The 21,175-nt window shown below is 39.6% G+C and overlaps 1 protein-coding gene across 1 annotated transcript in view; it reads right to left on the reverse strand.

The window, feature by feature from the left end:
• Positions 1 to 2,158: 2,158 nt before the first annotated feature.
• LOC131080143 (interleukin-18 receptor accessory protein-like) overlaps positions 2,159 to 21,175 on the reverse strand; it is a 30,884-nt gene continuing 11,867 nt past the window's right edge. The window contains exons 6-15 of the mRNA XM_058018258.1: positions 15,050 to 15,181; positions 13,720 to 13,987; positions 13,291 to 13,465; positions 11,883 to 12,057; positions 10,089 to 10,157; positions 9,811 to 9,931; positions 7,900 to 8,054; positions 6,891 to 7,028; positions 3,146 to 3,316; positions 2,159 to 2,523 (exon numbers count right to left, since the gene is read on the reverse strand). Of these exons, the coding sequence (XP_057874241.1) occupies positions 2,159 to 2,523; positions 3,146 to 3,316; positions 6,891 to 7,028; positions 7,900 to 8,054; positions 9,811 to 9,931; positions 10,089 to 10,157; positions 11,883 to 12,057; positions 13,291 to 13,465; positions 13,720 to 13,987; positions 15,050 to 15,181 (1,769 nt within the window). The remainder of the gene's footprint in view (positions 2,524 to 3,145; positions 3,317 to 6,890; positions 7,029 to 7,899; positions 8,055 to 9,810; positions 9,932 to 10,088; positions 10,158 to 11,882; positions 12,058 to 13,290; positions 13,466 to 13,719; positions 13,988 to 15,049; positions 15,182 to 21,175) is intronic.

Genomic DNA, 21,175 nt, shown 5'->3' on the forward strand with positions numbered 1-21,175 from the left:
TAGAATCTTCTAAAACCTGTATTACTTATCTTAGAACAGAGTGCATTTAATTTACTGACAAATTATTCAAATTCATCAATGATTTGACTGTGTTAGAAGACAGTGCAGATAGGGCAGATGGTGAGAACAGATGTGATACCCCAAAACAAGTAGTTCTGAGGACCCTGAAACCACACTGCATGTGCTTGGGAGGGGATTCCTTCAAAGCATTGGCCTCACAGACTGAATGTCCCTTCATGGGTAGAGAACATCTTCCACTTGACTTTCTGTGGAAGGGATCCAGTGTGTGCAACTGCAATGGTCTATAATGCAAAGCAAAAGGCGACAGGTGGTGACAAGTGGGAAATTTGTATCAAAATGATAATTATCTGAACCAAATCTCCAATACAGGTGGAACTGCAATGTCAAAATTCTCTGTGGTACAGTGTTAGAACCCTAGTTACTGAGAATTTTAGACTTTCTGTCCTGACCCCCAAAAGAACACTAATTTAACCTGAAGCTGAAGAGAAAACTTCCAAAATTAAATGATAGAACTAAAATTATAAGTGTGTAATTTGAATAGAATTATATAATATCACATAATAGAAAACTTAGGGTTTTAGAGTTTTAGAATAAAGTAATATATATAAAACAAAATAAAAGTTTTAGAGCAGAAGCTAATCCCTCTCCTTCATGGGTTTGGGTGGTATTGTGTAATTAAATTTAAAAGTCCACATTATGAGCCATGAGTTATTAAGTTAAAAGTAAAAATAATTTAAGTATCATTTCTTAATTAGACAGTTTATCCTTAAAAAAACCTTGTAAAGTGAGAGATACGGCTCCATTTTTTAGTTTGTTTAAGTACTGTAAGACTCACAGTTTTATGAGACTGTAATATAAATAAAAACTAGAAAACATCTGAATCCAAACAAAAAATACCATCTCACACATTTAATACTGAGCCTAACAAAAAAGAAGGTAAAACTCCACAGTACGGCCAGTGATGCCCTTTGATGGTCCACTTCTACATGAAGCAGTATCTTCTGTCAGCCTCACAGCACCATCAGTCCTCCCAAAAAAGCTTTGAACCCAATATAGCATTTGGAAGATAATGCTCAGCCTGCTTGCAAGAGTTCTTTTTTTCCAGTATATTGATCCTGTTAACAGTAGTATTTCTTAGAATCCCTTTCCAACAAGGAATCTGGCAGATAAGATATTCAATTAGCATTACAAAACAAGGATTTATTAACTTGAAGGCCAAATAAAGTGAGCAGAACAACCGAGAAGAGGCCATACCACCCAGATTGCTTAGTACTGACCATTGCATTTCACTCAGCTACAGACACACACACAGACTGCAAGATGGTTTGGAGAGTTGGCAGCCAGAGGACTGCAAGGGAAAGATTTAGAGACCCTGGAAGTCTACTAGTTGTGACAATCAGGGCTTTGATTTACACCTGCAACACACCCATAGTGCCAACAGGTTCAGTGGGCATTGAGTGATCAGCACCAGCCAGGATCAGCAATGATCAGGTGCACGTGTCCCTGAGTGTGAACTGTTTTACAAGTGGTTGAATTCTTCCCCTCATTGAAGGAAGGATGGAGATGCCTGGGGTAAGCCTACAGAGTGGTCCTTCTTTTCTGAATCCCTTTGGCATACCCAGCTGCAGCAGTCTCTCATGGTGTTTTCTTGATGTTCCCACTGGAGGAGGTAACTCACTTGAAGAATTTGGGTATGTCCCACTGGACTGCATCATAAAATTAGAAAATTAAACTGCAAGCTTCCTCTGGAGTTCCCTTTTAAAAATATTTTTCTAGAAAACAGGTGTTAAAGTATTCCAGAAAGGAATGCAGTGCAAAGAACATTGTATGTCTCAAAATCAGAGCAAAATGGTATAATAAATAGTAAAAAAATAGTATAATAAAAATGGTAATAAAATATTAATTTATGAAAGATATTTACAGTTTTTAAATATTTACATATTTACAGTTATGTCCAGTGGCACAGTTTTTATGTGCACAGTTTTGCTGTCACGCCTCAGTCCTTCTGACTGTTCCAGAGCGAGCCCTTGCTGGCTGCAGTGACAGCTGGCAGCTGGCAGGCAGTACAGGAGAGGTCTTTGACAATCATGTTACCATTCCTGAGCCTGATGTCATCCCCCTGTGAAATTTCTCCTATCTATACCAGTCTGAATAACCTCTGGAAGAAGCCCTTGAGGCTGAAGTTTTCCAGCCTATTAGTTTTCACTGGCATGTGGTAACACATATATTTCCAGAACTTCTTGTGTGGAGCAGCAGAAATTGAAGACTTCCAGGTAACGATTGGTAAAATCCGAAGGGCTTTCTTCACTACTGGAGGCAAAGTCTCTGGCTTCTGGAAATCCTGGAACTTTATTAATACCAGTTTGATCCCTTTATCTTCCAATGCACAGTTCACTGCTGCCTGCAGTTCAAAGATGCTCGGTCCACTGACATAGGCTGGGCTCAAAATGATTATTACCCGTCTGCTGTGTTTAATAGCAGTTACAACTTCATCTGTGTAGGCTGGAGAGGAAATGGTGAGAGTTACTGCATTCTGCAAAGGAGTTTTTATCTTATCACTTCCTTTATCAACAGCTAAAACCCAGAAATAAGGAAAGGCAAGAATAAGAATGCTTAGTAATGATACAACACCTAGAAATGAGTTTGCTATAAGGGGGTACCATGGCTGTTCTTATACAACTGAAGAACACAACTTTCTGCTCAGGACATGAAGGGCACAGCTGAGACCTCAGCACACTTCAGCAGGCTCTCAAGGGACACTTGGACTTGTCTTCATCTCTCCCACAGAGCTGTCTAATTACTGAGGTAGCACTGGCTAAACTTGCTCAGAAAGTAACTACTGGAATATTCGAAGTCTTGTTTCCAGGGAAAGGAGTCTGCTTGCAAAGAAATTCTTGCACAAGAAGCTTTGTCTCAGCCCAGTAGCTCACAGTGACCTCACTCCAAAGAATGTGTGCATCAGGCTCAGGGACCAGACACAAAGATCAAAACATTATGAGATTTGAACATAAATTCCACTACCTAATTATACAATTTGTTGCTCTGGTGCACAAAGGGGATTTTTTAAAAGTGAAACACAATTTTATAAAAACTGAAGATATTGTACCATGCCCAGGGAACTTACCTCCTCCCGGAAGAATATCTCTTTCAAGAATACATAACTTGTATCCATATTTATTTTCTAGCATATCTGGAAGAAGCTCCAGGGCAAATTTTTCCTCGCTAATTAAAGCAGAGCCACGTTCAGAAGAGTTTCGTTTTGCATAGGATACAAATGCATCAAATTCCTTACCATCTGAAATAAATGAATAAATAAATAATAAATAAATTACTATGTACATTAACAAGTCAGCCGAAGCATTCAGCTTCTTTCTTAATGCCTTGTTTCCATTTATATCTGTTTAAGTAGGCACAACACAAACCTAAAATTATGATGAGTTCACAGATTACAGCTATGCGGCCACCAAAGACAACCTTGATGTTTCACTGTCTTGCAAATTTGGAGACATACGCTACCAAAGCAAACAAGCAAGCTAGAGATGTTTGGTGCAAGGTAGTTGAGAGATTTGGTCCTTTCCAGACAAAAGCCATGTGGTAGGGAATGATTCCCAATCTTTTCTCTCATTTGCCCAAATGCTGATTAAAAAAAACTTGTCAATGGCCAATCTCATTTTAAAATATAATAAAGCTTAAAGGTACAATGTTCTTGAATATTAGTTGCTTGCAAAAGATATGCTGGTTTTATACACTGTTATGTTTGTAAACATAGAAACTTGTGTCACTGTGTTAAAGAGCAAAGACTAAGTCTGATCAAAATATCAGCTCAGACACCAAGTACTGACCAGTTATTGAACTTAAAGTCTCCTTAAAAGAACGTTTGTACAGTGCAGATGAAACAAAGGTAAAGAATTTTTCTTAGCTTTGGTCACCCTGGTACCAATGTCCTGAGTTAGGTGCATTCTTAACTACAAGGCAAAATTAAATTATATCTGCTGAATAAACTTTGAACTGCACTTAGGGGAGAAGAAATATAAAATAAAATAATTTCTGGTGAAAGCAAAAGTCACAGTGAACCCAGTCCAGTTTCCCAGTTACTTGGGGCCGTTTAAGTTATCCTAAGACTGCCAGATTTGTCAGGGGAAGTATTGGAGACTCAAGCACTTTTGAATGGCAGGACATCACCAGGCAGCCCAAATACCATCAGGCACCTATGTTCAATTAGCTGAATTGTGTCACATGACAATATAATGAATAGGAACCAGAAAGAAATTCCCCTGTGTAGAGCAGGGTGCTGCTGCAGGGTGAGTGGAGAGGCTCTCTGGATTCCACCACATTGACTGCACTTTCACCTTCATTGCTTGGGAACTGAGACACCCACATCCAGCAGGGAGACCTGAGTGCTGAGTGTCATGACCCACGTGCCTCGGTGTAAACCTCCCTATTTCTATCCTTAGATGTGAAATTAGGACCACAGACACAGGCTAGAGTCACCAAGTTCCTTCAGGATCTAGAAGAGCCTGTATGTAAAGCAAATTCAGAAAACTGATATGGATGAGCTGGGGCTGAACACTTGAATTCAGAACCAGAACATAGCAGAAGGTGTGTCATCAAAAGAAAACAGAGGTGCAGACTCAGTCTGGAAGCCAAGAATGTTATCAGACAACAAATGTTGCATCTCTGCTCCTCCCCTCTGCTCCTGGACACACTTTCAATCCCATCCTTCTACTGGTGATAATTCTTGTGATAAGCTCTTGTGATAATTGGGGAAGATGATTCACTTTGCTGGCTACACACTGTCTTTTACTGAGTTCTTTTTCTGACAACTTGAGTCAATTTAGGCCCACAAGACTGAATCATCAACAGCAGGCACACAGGACTAATGTGGGAATTAAAGGTGGGCCAGAGGTTCACTAGGTTGGTTTAGCTGAATTCAATTCATTTATACCCTAAATTGAAGCTCCCTTGAAAACAGATTTTAAATAACATTAAATTGCACTACAAGCCAGGTATTCCTCATTTCACCCACAGAGGTCACTGCAATCTTATTAGACCACAATCACTAACAACCACATACCTTTATAACATTACTATTACAATGGCAAGTTAAAAATAAATACAAAATAAGCACAATTAGACCATTTTTTCACATAATTTTACAGGAAAATTACAAGCTGAGGAAATTTTGATGTTCTATTTAAGATGCTGAAAGTGTAGGAAATGAAAAATACCTGACTTAAGCAAAGTGATGGCATATGTGTTCTATAAACTTTAGTATCAAATCTCCTGCATTATTTATTTCTACATGTGGAAGAAGGCAGGAGTTTTAAGAGGTATGTCTGAATTGTCTAGGGAGGCCAATTAACCCCAGAGGAGTTGTGGTTTCTCTCTCCACAAGGTCCTGCACAACCTAGGCTGGCTCTGCTTTGAGCAGGTGCCCAGGGTACCTGCCAGTCTTGTAGGATCCTTCCATTTTCTGAATCTGGTCTGAGAAGGACAGGAGAGAAGAAATTATAGAAAGGAGGAAACAGCAAAATCAAGTCCTAACTGCTGCTTTGCTGCTTTATGAGCAAGTCCTTCCAGACCTCAGGTGACACGTATCCATGAAGTGAGAAGGACACAATCCTGCAGGTGAGAACACATTTCCCTTGGGCAGGAAACTCTCTGGGTGTGCACGGTTGGTCTGCACACCCCCATACCCCCATGCTGCAAATGGAGCTGTGTGCTCAGGTACCTGAGAAGCAGGGGACAGGCAGGGGACAGGAGCTGTCATAGTGAAACCCAAAGGTGTCTTCAACTTAGTGCACAGGCCTTGGCAGGTCTGTGTCTGTCCTGCTGACATGCAGGGTGTGCTCTAAAGGGACTTTCCACAGGTCCTTAAATCACTTTGTCACCAGGTAGGGGGGAAATTTTGAGTGATTTCCCAAACTGCCTTTGCCAAATGCTTTAGTGCTTGTAAAAATATTTTCCAGAAGAGCAGTTAATTTTCCAATTGTGCATGTACTTGAGGGTATCTAGATACAGTTGTTTCACATTCACATATAAGGTGCTTGTACAAACACAAAAACAGACTCAGACACCCCTATCTCAAACTGCATCAAGATGCAAGAATTTTTAGAAAAATTTTCTCAGGCACAAACTATCAGAATTCTTTCAACACATTTAAGAAAATCATACCTTAAGTTCTTTGAAGTAGTCATCGTGATTCCTGATACATTTTTACTCTGTCTACTATTTCAGGGACCTGTTTTAGCTGATGTGGTGGGGCAATGCTATTACAGAGACTTGAAAAATCAAAAGCTAATCACTCAAGTCCAAATGTCAAGTGGTTTACGAAGATTTTAGAAAGGAAATATTAATATTTCCCAAACATTGATTTGTCAATTGGTGCCCTTCGTCATCTTATTTCTTCTCCCTTTTGTTTATTCTTCTGAGAAACTTTTTGGCTTCAAGTGAAAGTTACAATAGATCCTGGAGTCCTTCACCTTGTTATGCAAGGTCATTTCATTCTTGTCCAAATGTTTTGTTGAATTTTTCCAGAGAATGGTTTTGAAATGTTGGAGATACGAAGTTATTCCCTGCACATGGACTGCCAAAATTCAGCTTCCTACTCTAATCTTCTATGGCTAAATTTGGGTAAAAATCTAACTGACATTTCTGTTGGTGTCAGATATTTCTTTCACACTTTATGACTTTTTTTTCCATCTGCATTCACTGAGCATCTTGCAAGCTTTAGTAGACTTTTTATTGGCTCAAAGAGAACAGAGTCTTTAAAAGAACATAAGTAAATGAGTAATTCATATCAGATTATCCCACATGGCAAAAGGCAGTCGAAAAAGTGGACCAAATTCATATTAGACAAGGTTTCTTACCTTCTGTACTTTTGTTGTGGACAACATAACTTCGATACATCAGCACTATTTCAATCCAGTGCTGGTAAATAAAGACAGTGCACAAGACAATGGCAAATAGAGTAGAAATGGCACTGCATAGTACATATAAGAGCAACACTGCAGAAAGAAAAGAGTCTGTCATAACTTGAGTTTCCAAAATAATACTGACACTTAGATAAAAAATCAGTCCAGAAATGGGCACAAACCATCTTACAAAAACTTTTTCCTTATCCCTCTGGCAAAATTTAGGGAAGACAAGATTTCATGTAGCCACAAACCTTAACATAGAATTTCAGTCTACCATCAGTGACCTTTTTTGCATGGCATCTCTTTGGTGGTATGAAAATACAATCTATGACAGAGTGCGCAGAGAAAACAGTCTCTGGTACACTCAGCAATGCTGAAAATAGTCATCACCTGAGATGGAAAAGCTGCATCAGAACAGACACAGCTGCACCCAGTGCCCTTCTGGCAGCTTCCTGTAGCACTCCAGTGATGAACCTCCACTGTGAACTATGGTTTAACACTTTAATTTCCACACTGATTCAGGTTTGGTACTTGAAAGGCTGCCACAATCATATCAGTTATGGTAACTTCTCAGAAACATGCAAGCTAATGACTGGGAAAATAAACAGAAATATCCCATGAAAAGCAGGGAATGCTGTTGCTTTCAGCAGCCACTCTGCTTCTGTTTGGTAGATTGCGCATTAATGCTCAGAGATTACATTCTCCTCTTCTTCCTTCCAGTTACTCTCTAACTTCCACTTGACTCACCTCCCTGCAATAATTCCCCAGACAGCCCTGTTCTTCTGAGTAATCCTCAAAATACTTGGCTTTCAAGACATCTGACAAATCAGATTTTCCCACTCAGGTTCAAGAAACTTCTGCTGCTGGCTAAAAGCCAGTGTCAATGGGGAATTAATTAGTAGCAGTAGAGTAAATCAAAATGTGTCTTCAGGGGTAAATAGTCACTGGTTGATAGCTTTACCTCTCTTCTTTCTTTTCAGCTGGATCACAGCAGTGGCATTCCCCACTGAATTCTGAGCAAAGCATGTGAAGTTGCTTCTGAGGTCATTTTCAGTAACTTCTTTCAAAGTTGCAACATGAAGAAGTGTGTGCCCCTTCAAACCTTTTGGATAGACACTAGAGAGAAAGGAAAAAAATGTGTATTTGCATGATACTTTGCTGTTCATCCACACAATTTCCCAATGTCTTACACACAAAAACAGAGGAGCTTGCAACTTGTTCATCTTGAACTTTTAATAGTAAAGCAATATTCTGGTTTGGAACCTCCACTTGGTTTATATATGGTAAGAAAATACTAACTAACATTGTAAGAAAACACTTTGATAAGCCTGAAGACTGAAAGGTTTATCCTTAATTCATCTACTCAGCAAAATATTTACCACTTGCCTAGTTTTCAATATATAGTCCCTTTTACTTCTATAGGATTATTTGTGGTTTTCTAAGATGTAAAATATTCACCTGGCAGAAATGCAGAGAAATGAAACTTGAAAAAGGAGCCCCAAGAGAGAGCTAGCTGGGCAAAAGAATGAGCAGCTCAGCCTGTTGCATAAGGGTAAAAAGCCCAAAGACAGGATAGGCAAACAGAACAAGATAGAAATAAGGGACAGAAGTATAGGAAATGAAAAGGTAAATGAGGAATCCCTTCAGGGCTGAGTGAAGGATATGGGAAACAGATCTGTATCTGCAATCACTCCAGAATACACAGGGTTTCTGAGTTTCAGCATTCCCCTTTGAAAGCCACAAGTATAAGCATCTCTGGGTCATCCCAGAAGTCATCTCACATCATGCCACTGCAAAATGACAGTGTCCCATGGCTCTTCCTCTCTACCTCTTCTACCCCAAGATATATAGGAGTGAGCATAGGCAAGGATTCAACCAAAGTCTCTTGGGGATGTTTCATTTGTTTATATTTTAAAAGATAAACAGAAACTCTACCCATGAAAAAAGCTAAAAATTTGTTAACAAGAATATTCCAAATCTAAACATTCTAAAGTTATAAAAATGTAATTTCCAGTCTATCTCATGAGTGTGTATGATCTCATAATTCTTTTTTTCCCATATGACTCCTATTATGAACTTGATTTTAGCAGTGACAGCAGGGCTTTTGCTTCCCCCAGTGTACAGAAAGTTTACCCATGAAGTTGACTCAGGGCTGTGTGAAAGGCAGACTTGCCTGCATTGCCTCTGCTCTGTTGCTTGCCCAAGTTGAACACTGCATAAGTGAATGAAAACAGGAAGGAAAGGGAAGTGCAATCACTACAAAGGCTGTCCCCAGGTCACAGGAAACTTTCCCCCACATGTTTCTTCTCTGCAGGGTCTGGTTAATTCTCACCAGGGAGAAAAACAAAATTCAGTGTCCTGAAATTCAGTGCTGCAAGCCCTCAGACCTGGTCTGTAACATCCCAATGTCTGAGACACACAAACTCCCTTCCATGTACACAGGACTGTTCTGCTGATCTGATTCATTCTGCACTCAGAGGCAGTTTCCAAAGGCAGATTGTGTGAATTGCTAGCAAGGCACAACAGAGACTGTGCTTTCAAGAACACTTGAAAACAAGAACACTTGAAAACAGCTGATGTGGGAACAGGCAACCAGGAGCCCTTCATGTTGAAGCTGTTTGTGAGCTAAAGTTTTAAGAAGAGCTAAGATTATGCAGTTTGAGTTCTTGATTTTATGGCCATCAATTTGTGCCTCTGTATGTGAAGGTCACATGCCTGTCCCTTGCTAGTGGCATTACTAGGTGAAAGAAAAGTGCCATCTAAAGTTTTTTCAATAAAATGTATTCAGTAAAGCTGTTGCAGAAGGACTTATAGAGCTGCTTGTGGTAGTAGTAACCAGAATATTGGAAGGGATGGGGGAGGAGGTTCTCACATTGTTTCCTGATTCAATTTCTCATTTACATTCTCTTCGTTGTTTTGTTTCCATGTTACTCTCATTGGAGAAACTGTTTCAAACCCAAACTGTACGCGACATTCCAGCTCAAGTGGTTTGCCTGGAACAAATGAACACAGAATACAAATGCCTGCAGGATATTATTCTCTTAAACAGCCTAGAAAGCAAAGCTGGTTTGCTTTCTCAAGATCTGTCATTATTTATCAATACCTCATTTAATATTTTCATTTGCTTCTAGAGGAGGAATTGAAACTTACCAACTTCTACTTCGAGGATCACAACACCATTGGGATACAAAAGGTTTGGTGGATGAATAGTGTTTTTTGCTGCAATTAACAAGAATATCATTAAGTATAAAGTTATTGTCAGTGCAGAAAATCAAAGAAAATAACCTAAAGTTTAATTTTTCAATATTTAGGTGGAATTTGGACACCTAAGTCCAAGAGAAGGACAACAAAATTTGTGTAGCTACTCAAACATCTGCTACCTCTTTTATTTTGAGGCATTGTCCTCTTACATGAGCTGAGAAGCTCAGCAACTACTTTGCACTTTAAATTATTTAGGATTAAAAAATTAGGAACCCCTCTTGCAAAACCCCTGAAGGGTTCAATCCTCATACCAGTTCCCTGCCAAACCTTTTTTCATGCCCAGTAAGCATGAACAGAGCACACGCACACCCCATTCCCAAGCACAGATACTTGTACCAAAATAGCCATGCTGTTTTCAAAACTCAGGCTGCCAAAGGGCACACATAATGACACCCACGGGTTGTACAATAAAACCCACAGCTCTGATATTCTAGGAAAGTCCCATACTGCAGGAAATAGTGCCACACAAAACACCTTTTTGTTCTGTTTTTTTGTTTTCTTTTCTTTTTTTTTTTAACCAGGTCACAGCAGAGAAATGTAGCACAGAATCACAGAACAAGCTGAGTTGAAAGGGACCCACAGGATCGAGTTCAGCACCCGGCCCTGCACAGAACCATCCCCAAGGGTCACACTCTGTGCCTGACAGTGTTGCTCAAACACTTCTTGAACCCTGTCAGGCTGGTGCTGTGACCACTTCCCTGGGGAGCCGTTCCAGTGCCCAACCACTCTCTGGGTAAAAAACTAAAAAACCTTTTCCCAAAACCCGACCTAAACTTCTCCTGACACAACTTGAGGCCATTCCCTTGGGTTCTGTCACTGGTCACCACAGAGAAGAGATTAGTGTCTGTCCCTTCTCTTTCCCTCACATGGCAACCTCCAATGCAAGAGGGTCTCCCCCAGACTGCAGGGTTCTAGGGTAAGATGCATATCGTGCCTTTTAAGTATTTTTCTGACTGCTCTAGAAAGTGAGGGAAAAAAACTGAGAAGGACAATGTGTTAGCTCAAATACAGTCAGATCAGAACAAAAGCAGAGCTAGTCCAAGCCTGCCTGGAGAATTATGTGGGAATAAAGCCAGAAGGAAGAGTAAAAGAGCAAGAGGTATTTTAAGCCACCACACAGAGATCTCACAGGTTGGTAAGACATGGTTTCCTGTTCTGATGGGATGGATACATTTTTCCCTTGAAGTCTTAGAAACAAATGCTTAATATACCTGGGGAAAAAGGATCACCTATTTCAGAAAAGTGCTGATTATCCTCATTAGACCATGCTATGTCAGAGGAGTGTTTCTTCACTAGACCATAGAACCAGGTTGCCTCGCTTGACACATTTCTTTTGCTCCCTAAATCCTGTTTTCCCTTTCACAGAGTGGCCTACCTTCCACCAGGATGCTGAGGAATAGTCCTGTGCTGTTTTCATACAGGAACAGCTGTACTGCATCCATACAGTTCAGGATATAGAATAGATTTATGCTTTCCTACAGGACCTACTGCTATTACTATTGGATGTTCTAGTCGGCATCCCAAGATGTCCTCAGAATACTTGGAAGAGGATTTGAATGATCCTGTAGCTAATTCAGTTTATGGGTTTTCAGGACAAGAGCCTGAACAAAAGACAGAAATAAACATAATAAAGAAAACATGTTTTACTTTAGATATTTTATTCTGGGTTTTTGTATTACTCACCAATGACTACTACTGTTACTGCAGTTCTCACTGTCCAGTTGGTAATGTTGTCAGACAGAGTGTAATCACACACATATGTTCCAGCATCTTTGTCATAGGTTGGATTCAAGTAGATTTCATTCTGCTTGAGCTTTAGGCTTGGTCTGCTTTGCCTGTATTTTATCTGGTGACCATCCTAATGAGAATAATATCTAAGAATTAAAGTTGGTTTTTTTTTTCCTTGCTGTTGTTGCTGTTATTAAATTATATTTTGATATTTTTGGACAGGATTTTCATGGCAGAAGGGCTAAACCAAAGTCTTTCCACTGAAACCCAAAATGGGATGTATTAGGAGTCTGAGGACAATTTTCAATTATACTAAAAAATATGTGAATAACCTTGATTTTTAAAAAATTATTTAAAATTTATGGTTGATGCAAAAATATGAAATCATGAAGCTGATCTAAATTAAACTCCTATTACTAAAGAGTGACAAAAAGGATCACTTTTTTATGGACTAGGTATTTTTGTTTCATAAAGAAATAATTTTGAAAATATTTTCAAGTTATTTTATGAGAAGTAAACCATGAGTTTGGATGGGCTGAGGACACTGTCACTACTTTTAGAAGCGTGAAAATGGTCTATTTTTGAAAAGCACCCCTATTTTTCAGCTTAATATATTCATATTCCACCAAAACCAGCAAGAATTTTCCTTAAATCAAGTTCCTGAAAAAATACAGTAGCCCAAATGTGAAGATGCTCCTCGACTTCAGTGGGCTTCAGATCAAGATGTAGGTAAACATAACTTAAAATTTTAAAGCAAACGCAGAATAACTTTGCCTAGATCATAATTCTACTTGGTATAGTAAAATAATGTAAATAATACCAGGCAGGAAAATGCACAACTGCAAATTTTAGTCATTTTCCTTTGCACATTTATATAGGTTCGGGTGCTATATTACCATCCTTACAAATACTGTGTCAGTAGTGGTTCAGTACAATAGCGTTTAAAACAGAAGTCTTGGAAAGAACAATTTGAAACATTATTCCTAAAATAATTTGGTGTCTAACAAAGTCAGTTTTTCCTTGATATATTGGATATTTTCAAAATTTGAAATGTCAAAACAAAACTTAAAATGTTGCATTTCAATCATGTCAGTTTTGTAAAAAAACTATTTTAATTCTCAATTAAATAAATTTCTTAGCTGAAGAGCAAGGATTTCTTGGCTTCTCTTTCCTATAATAATGTTTTGGTTGTGGCAAATTTCTTCAAAACTCTTCTTTAAATACTTGATATATATCAGTCCAAGATTCTAGTTTTGAGTTGAATTTCTTTGGCATTGCCTGCCAAAGAAGGGTTCAAGAACTGTGGCTCATGACATTAACCAGACCTGAAGCTCCACCTCCACTCAGCGAGGCTGACTCTTACCTTGTACCATTTCACATCTGGCTTTTTTACGTGGTTGTAACATTTTGTCCCAGGACAGGTTATTGAATTCCCACTGCCAGCAAGCAGATATAGAATATTTGTGTCATGACCTGAACATTTTGCTGCCTTCTTTGTCTGAACATCCAAAACAATTTTGAGACATGGGATTTTTTCCCTGAGTGATGTTAAAAAAAAAAAAAAAAAAAAAAAGAAAAGCAAAAAAAAAGTTAAACATTTAATACATAAACCAAACCAAAACAATAATTCTCCCATAAAAATAGAAACCTTTTACTCCTTTACTCCGTTACTTTTTTGCTCCATTACTTACCATATCCTACAGATGTACACTCCAGAAGCACTGTCCCTTATTGGTTTAAAACCAAAACCTTTTACTCCTTTACTCCATTACTTTTTTGCTCCATTACTTACCATATCCTACAGATGTACACTCCAGAAGCACTGTCCCTTATTGGTTTAAACCAAAGTGCATCCCCTTGGAAAGTCAGATTTGAGCTTTCCTTGATAGCCTTCAGTGTCTCTGTATCTTTCTGGTGCCAGAACCATTTCACCTTATGTTGATTTAGAAGTGAGTTGTTATAAATGTTGGTAGCATCTCTGTGTGGTAAAGCACATTGTAGAACAAACTCCTCACCATTAATTGCACGATACCATATTTGAGGTTCAACATGGGAACACTCTGAAAAGCAGGACAGTAAGATATCAGTACCATCTGAAAAAATGAAGAGTTGTGGTGAAAAAATTAAAAAAAAAATTAGGAACAAAAATAGAACTTTACCTTTCTTGTGTTGAATATTTCTTTATGTGATCAGAATATGGACTAATAAAAAATAAGTTTCCTTATATATGTAATTTGCCAATGCTCTTGAAAATTTATTCCAAAGGTTTCCAAAGGTTTATTAGGCTTTTTTTTCTAAAGCTTAATGTGAAGAGTTTCTGTGATGTGTAGACTTTGGCATGTATGCTAACCTGTTAAACCTCAGCTGTGTAGAAAAGCAGATTCAGCTCTTCTTGATCTCCCTGTATTAATGGAGAAGGGGCTGACATAAGCCTGAGGAAGCAGAACCTGCCCACCGCATGCCCTATTTAAGGTAAGACTGACAAACATTATTGTGTCACTGATATTTATAAATATTTATCCTCCTATGTTTCAGTCACTGTCTCTAAAATGACACAATTTTTTAATTCTGAAAGGTGTGGTCAGCCACCCTAATGCCCATCCTGCCCATCAGGCTGTTGTGACCTTTGAAAGTATGGCAGGATTTCACCCCAGCAGAAGGGAAGTCATGAAATCTGTTCCTTACCTGCCCACCTGGGAAACCCTTTACAGTTTCATTTTCTCTCTGTGCATTAAACTGGATCAAGCTCCTCTAGGTATATTGTGTGTGTGGAAGGCTTTGATAAATCACTCTCTTTCTGCTTTTGTTTTCCTTCTCCCCAGTCCCTGCCTCACTAGACCAGATGCTGGAGACCTAAGTCACAGATGCAATTCATTTGTTTCATTTAGGTCTCAGAAACTCTCCTTTGCATTTAATCTTTTCATTGGGGAACTGACTTTTGAGTCAAATTTAGGGTAGCTTGTATTACCAATACTTCAGAAGCTTGCAGAAAGGCTATTTGTCTGACACAAGGATGTACATGTGCAGGAAAAACTCACAAAAGCAAGGAAAAATTAAGATCTCCTTCTCTAAGTTTTCAGAAAGCACCACAAACACCAAACATCACTGGAGCAGATTCTTACCTGGCAAGTTAATCTCTCTAACTTCTACCCCACTGACAAATAGTGTTAGTATCCAGCACAAAGTGAGCATTATTTTCTTTATCAATTTCAGCTGATATTTGGAGACATTTTCTTTAAGAATCATCTTGCTTTCTGTAAAAGAGGAAAACAGGGTGTTTTTGTAAATAAAAGTCCAATAAAATAGCATATTTCATTGTGTACCTCTGTATAACTTTGCAAACATTATTTCCTGCATATTGTGGGGTTTTTTTAAATGGAGTTTGCAGCACATTTCCTGCTCATATTATTTCACAGAAATACAGGATGGATAATACTCAAGAATATGCAACAGTCTCTCTAAATACACCTTGCATAGAATTGCTTACAGATGGATTTCCAAGTCATACCTCCAACAATGCAGAACTCTGTTACCAGACATCTTTTATGAAAAATCCTTTCCTTAGGATTTTTCCTCCTGAGAAGCTGAGAGGCCTCAGGAACAAAATGTAAACAATAATTATCTGCTGCTGTGGAATGCAACAGGTGCATCTGTGATTGTTCTCATGTGGTTGTTTCTAATTAATGACCAGTCACTGTGAGCTGGCTCAGAGTCTGAGCCACAAACCTTTGTTATCATTCTTTCTTTTTCTATTCTTAGCTAGCCTTCTGATGAAATACTTTCTTCTATTTTTTTTAGTATAGTTTTAATATAATATATATCGTAAAATAATAAATCAAGCCTTCTGAAATGTGGAGTCAGATCCTCATCTCTTCCCTCATCATAAGACCCCTGTGAACACAGTCACAGAACTCCACCTCTGGAGTGAAAATGCAGACCCTTCCTCCTTTGATAGGAGCATGTTCTCTATGATGAGAGGTAAGATGCCAAATATAATCACCCTTCAGCTAATGATGCGTATCAGCAACAGACTGAGACAGCGAAAATGGCACCAAAAATCCATGGAGTGCTGTTGTAACTTGAAGGTCAACAAGCCCAGATTAGATTCCTTTGGGATTAAACCAAATCTGAAGATGTGCTGCAGCTGCAAACAGCATTGAGCCCATGTGACTGGAGACCCATGCAGAAGTAAAATCCTCAGTGTGTCCTGTATGGGCACATGTCCCAAGAGACGTGCTCCTAGTGGGCTTTGTTACCAGCCAAAATGGGCATACTTTGGATGCCTACTAGGGCCAGCAGAGCAACCTAAAACCCCTTCTCCACCTCTGTGTTGTACCTGGGTGTGCAGCATCAGGCCTGACTTTTGCACTACAATGCTGTGTTGCACTGCTTGAACAGCGGTGGCAGGGCCCTGCTGAGAAGGGCAACACCCACACCAGCATTAGGGACCAGCTCTGTGGGCTGCCCTCTGGGACTGGGAACACCCAGGGGATTTGGAGCAGGTCCACAAAGCACTCAGATAGATCAGACCCCAATGTGACAGTACCCTGTACAAGGTGAAAGCCCAAACCATGTTGCTGTGTTTTCCTTCTTCTACTAAGAAGTCTGATCTGCATCCCATAGCCTTCTCAGCCACACTGAATATGCCCAGTGTGCATATTCAACAGCCATGGCTTAACCTGAGTGTTTAGTAAGGACATACCCAATGCCTATGACTGACATGTCTGCAGCATCTACTCCAGGAGTAAAGAGGCAGTGCCTGGTTCAGGAGCAAAGCACTTTGCTGCTGTTCAATTTGCACAGCTGTGCGTTGTGCAACAGAGTCCTCGAGGGTTTTTTTTCCTTTCCTTTGACCACAGAGTGACTCTGCATCTGCAGTGCTGTCATAGAGGCTCTGAATCAGCCCAAGGGAAAAGCAGAGAGGTTGGGGAAAGGCTAGTCCCTTGTCTGTTGGCACCTCATGCAAATCAGACACTGCTCATACTGGTTAGCATCAGCAGAGCCTCCAGTGCACACTGAGCTACAGAGAGAGCTGATGAGAACTCCCACACAGCACTTTTCCAGGCAGCTGTCTTGTGCAGAGGGGAGAACTTTTAGTCACCATTCTCTTCAGAATGTCTCTATTCCTTGCAAGTGAATGATCTATTTTTATGCTCAGAAGCCACAGGAAGTAAATGAACTCATTTGTCTGACCTCATCCTGGTTGTTTGTTACAGGTTGGCTGCTAACTCTCAACACCCCACATATTTTTTAAAGTCATCCTGAAAGACCATGTCTCTATGTATGTCTCAATAAAGTGACTTTGCTACCAGCACTGGGAAAAAGCCCTCCATAAGTTTATCCAGCTTTTTTATCTGGTGCAAAAAGATGAATGATTCCTGACTCTCAAATCTGGGTTTAAGACACGTGTGAAGACCTTTCTCAAGGCATTAACTGAGGCTGCATCTCTAGCCATGTTAATTGTGTATAAAACCAAGAGTGGTGTTTTGAGTTATGTCATCCAGCAGCCCACATGGCAAAGGCATGCTGGTGGGGTATCAATCAAGACCCAAGGGCCTTTTATGTGGTTCAGTGCTGTGGTCCCTTGAGCAGGTGAGCAGGAATTGCTGCTGTCAAAAGCAGAGGAGCAAGCACTGATCTCTTCATTCTCATGACCAGTGACATGGCTCGAGGAGACAAAATGAAGCTGTGTCAGGGGAAATTCAGGTTGGATATCAGAAAATTGTTCTTTACCCAGAGGATGGTTGGGCACTGGAACAGGTTTCCCAGGGAATTGGTCACAACACCAAGTCTGACAGATTTCAAGAAGTGTTCAGACAACACTCTAAGGCACATGATGTGACTCTTGGGGTGTCCTTTGTAGGGCCAGGAGTTGGACTTGGTGATCCTGATGGGTCCTTTCCAACTCAGCTTGTTCTATGATTTTATTATCTATTTCTCTGTCCTCTGCACGCCACTTGACCCCAGGCAAATGGACCGGTCTCTCTTGTGTGACAGTTCTGGTCCTTCCTGGTGACTAATTAAGCCACCTGTGACTCTGTTAAGCCACCTGTGACTCTGTTAAGCCACCAGAAGCTATTTGAAGTGCCTGACCTGGCACAGGACAAGCAGTGCAAGTATTTACTTCCCAACTTCCCATTTGTGTGTAACTGGGGAGATACAGGCAAATGGAGTGAAGCTACATGAAGTGACGGTTCACAAAGCATTTAATAATGCCAGTGATGTATAATCTCTTTGTTCTGCAATTTGCTGTCACACTAATGATGCCTTCTTTAAGCTCCAAAAGGTCACCACAAAGGAGTGCCAAAGAGAAGGTTGACTAATGAATCTTTTCAGTTTTTCTGTTGTCTTTAGCTAGGCGTGGGAAAATACACCACTGCCATTTTGGGGATTTTTCTGTTTTGGTTTTGGGGTTTTTTTTGGTTTTTTTTTTTTTTTTTTTTTTTTTTTTTTTTTTTTTTTTTGCTAACTGATAACATTTTTATTAGAAAATCTTGTAATCCTTGCATTTTTATAGTGTTTAAAAAGTATGGTAGGATGTGAAATTAATAATTGTTGTCTTGCAAGTGTTCTTGACAGGAAGAGGGAAATTCACAGCAGAAGCAGACAGCAATCAGCATTCAGGTGCATTTGCACTTCAGGTGCACTTAGGTAATTCAGTGACTCAGTTTACTCAAGGACTTCTTTCTCTTTATCAGTATCTAGCAGAGAAAGAAAGGACTCTATTCCAGGCAACTTGTTACCAAAAGTCTCTCCACCTTCTCCTGCCATGTACGCATCCATATTATCATATCCTTTGTCTAGGAATTTAGAGTGCCACTTAATTGGAAAATATCGTATGTGCAAAGGAAATTCATGTGATCTTCACATAATTTCTTGTGCTAAAAAAATGCAAGTGAAAAATAGGGATTGTATTATATTGCCTATGTTTCAACTCCTAAAGTACTGTTAGAGGAAAAGAATAAATTTCTATTTCATAGAGTTTTCACAGTATTAGAATAAGCTGAGTTGGAAGGGACCTATAGGAATCATCAAGTCCAACTCTCAGCCCTTTTTAACTCTGTCAGGCTTGGTGCTGTGCCCTGCCACCCTCTGGGGTAAAGAAGCTTTTTTAAGATCCAGCCCAAACTTCCCTTACACAACTAAAGGCCATTCCCCCGGGTCCTGTCACTGGTCACCACAGTGAAGAGATCAGTAGTACACTGTGATGAGGTCTCCTTTCACCGTCTTCTTCAGCTTTTTACATAAAATATAAGCAAAAAAACCAAAATCAGTTTCTTGAGAGCAGTGCCAAGTTTCACAATATCTCTAGAGTCTAGTAGAGAGTGGCATACCACAATCCTACCATCATACAATTCTGATTCTGATGAAAATCCCTTCACCATCAAAACTACCAATTTCTGTGTCTTGTATTCAACTTATATCAGTGGAAGGGCAAGCATAATCTGATTCTAGGACTAAGATTAGTAATAGCCACACAGGAGATGAAGAAAGCTTATCTTGTCGACAAAATGGAAAAGGATATTTATTGAAGCTAATTACTAAGACACTACTCTTTGCCTGACCAAGCAATTAAAGCAAATTTACTTTAAAATGCACATTCAAAGGCAATAAAATGAACTCACCTTGCGCAGATAGGGTAGGGAGGGCTAAAATCTAAAGCTAAGACATATAATTTAAAAAAAAATTATCTCAAGATCTTACTTGCACGTCCTACCCAACATGGTTAAGAATTGTGGTTAGCTCTAGCTGTGCACTGTGTTGAATCTGTTTCCTTTACAGGAATTTCCTCTACCTCACAGTCATCATCCCTTCCTTTCTTAGTTTAGTTGCACTATGTTGAAAATTTCTGGGTCACTTTCTTGTAAAAAAGAACAGAGGAAACGCCTCCTAGTAAGAGATCAAAGGTTCTTGGGTTCTAAAATCTTCTACTTGCATTGTGTGCAAAATTGTGTTGGATTTTTTCAGTTTGCTTCATTTAAGAAGGGTAATGTTTCCTTTCTTTTCTTATTCCATATGCTGCTTTTAGACAGTTCACAAAAATCTGGAATACCTGAGATCTACAAGATTATTCCAATATACAATAATATTCACAGTAAGAATCGAGTTCTCCTGACCAATAATGTCCCCAGCTGCCTTCCCCACCCACTGTAAGTGGGAGCTGGTACCTCCCATCTGTGTCCTCCTATTCAGCCTCACTAGTCAGCCAAACACAGCCTTGGCAGAGAGGGAAGAGAAGCCCTGCTGAACCTGAGGCATCTGTGACTTGTCCCCCTTGGACCTGCTGGGAAGGCAGAGCACTTCAGCATACACAGTCTCACACAGCCCTCCCCCTCTTTCAGGCTTCCTGCTTGCATGTAAAACCCAAAAAACACTGACTGCACAGTGACCCAAACTACACAAAAGCATGTGAGAGCACTTTGCCATCAATTAAGATCCCAATGATCCCTATTCAAACAGAGGATATGTAAATATTTGTCCATCAGTGTGCAACAGACTTGTTTCAAGAACAGCGGGACTTGTTTTTCTTTTCTTGTGTGAAGTTCTCTATCCGTACTGTATATTGGGTCAATCACTCTGTTTCCACAGGAAGGTTAGAAAGGCTGTTTGTTTCACAACAAGGCATTTCAATGTTGCTTCTGTTTATGCACACATTCCTTTATGCAATAACCAGTATTAATGCTTGATTCTGTTGGGTTCTGAGCATTTCTAGCTCTCTGCTTATTCCAAACCTGAGCCCACTGATGATCAACCTTGGTGATTGTCTCCTAAACTATAGTCAGTGTTTTGCCCCATGGCAAAATACATGTTTGATTTATGAATTAAAAAAACCTCCAATCTATCTCTAAAAATTTCAGTAGAAAGAATTAAGCTTTTGAAGGTGTCCTGTCTGACTGAAAAAAAAGCACTTCTGTTCCCTCTTCACTTTAAGGAATTACAGAGTGCAACACAGCTGAAGTCAAAGCCCTTCTTTCAAACTCAGATTATCAGAAAAAAATAGCACTTTCACAGAGATGCATCTTAAAGACATAAAACATACTTTGTTCATTTTGAGTACAAATTGTCATAGAGTCCAAGGCTTACCACAGTCAAAAAATTAAGCCTAAGAGTCCAACAATTATATCAGAAATGCATTTTAGAAATACAGCAGAAACACCAGCCACACATAGTTTTGAAAGCCACACTTCCAGAAGTCTGAGTGGTATGTCATGCTGGTTACCACACTGGATGAAAATCTTACACATAGA

The sequence above is a fragment of the Melospiza georgiana genome, chromosome 2 (genome assembly GCF_028018845.1).
Source record: "Melospiza georgiana isolate bMelGeo1 chromosome 2, bMelGeo1.pri, whole genome shotgun sequence".
Classification (NCBI taxonomy): domain Eukaryota; kingdom Metazoa; phylum Chordata; class Aves; order Passeriformes; family Passerellidae; genus Melospiza; species Melospiza georgiana.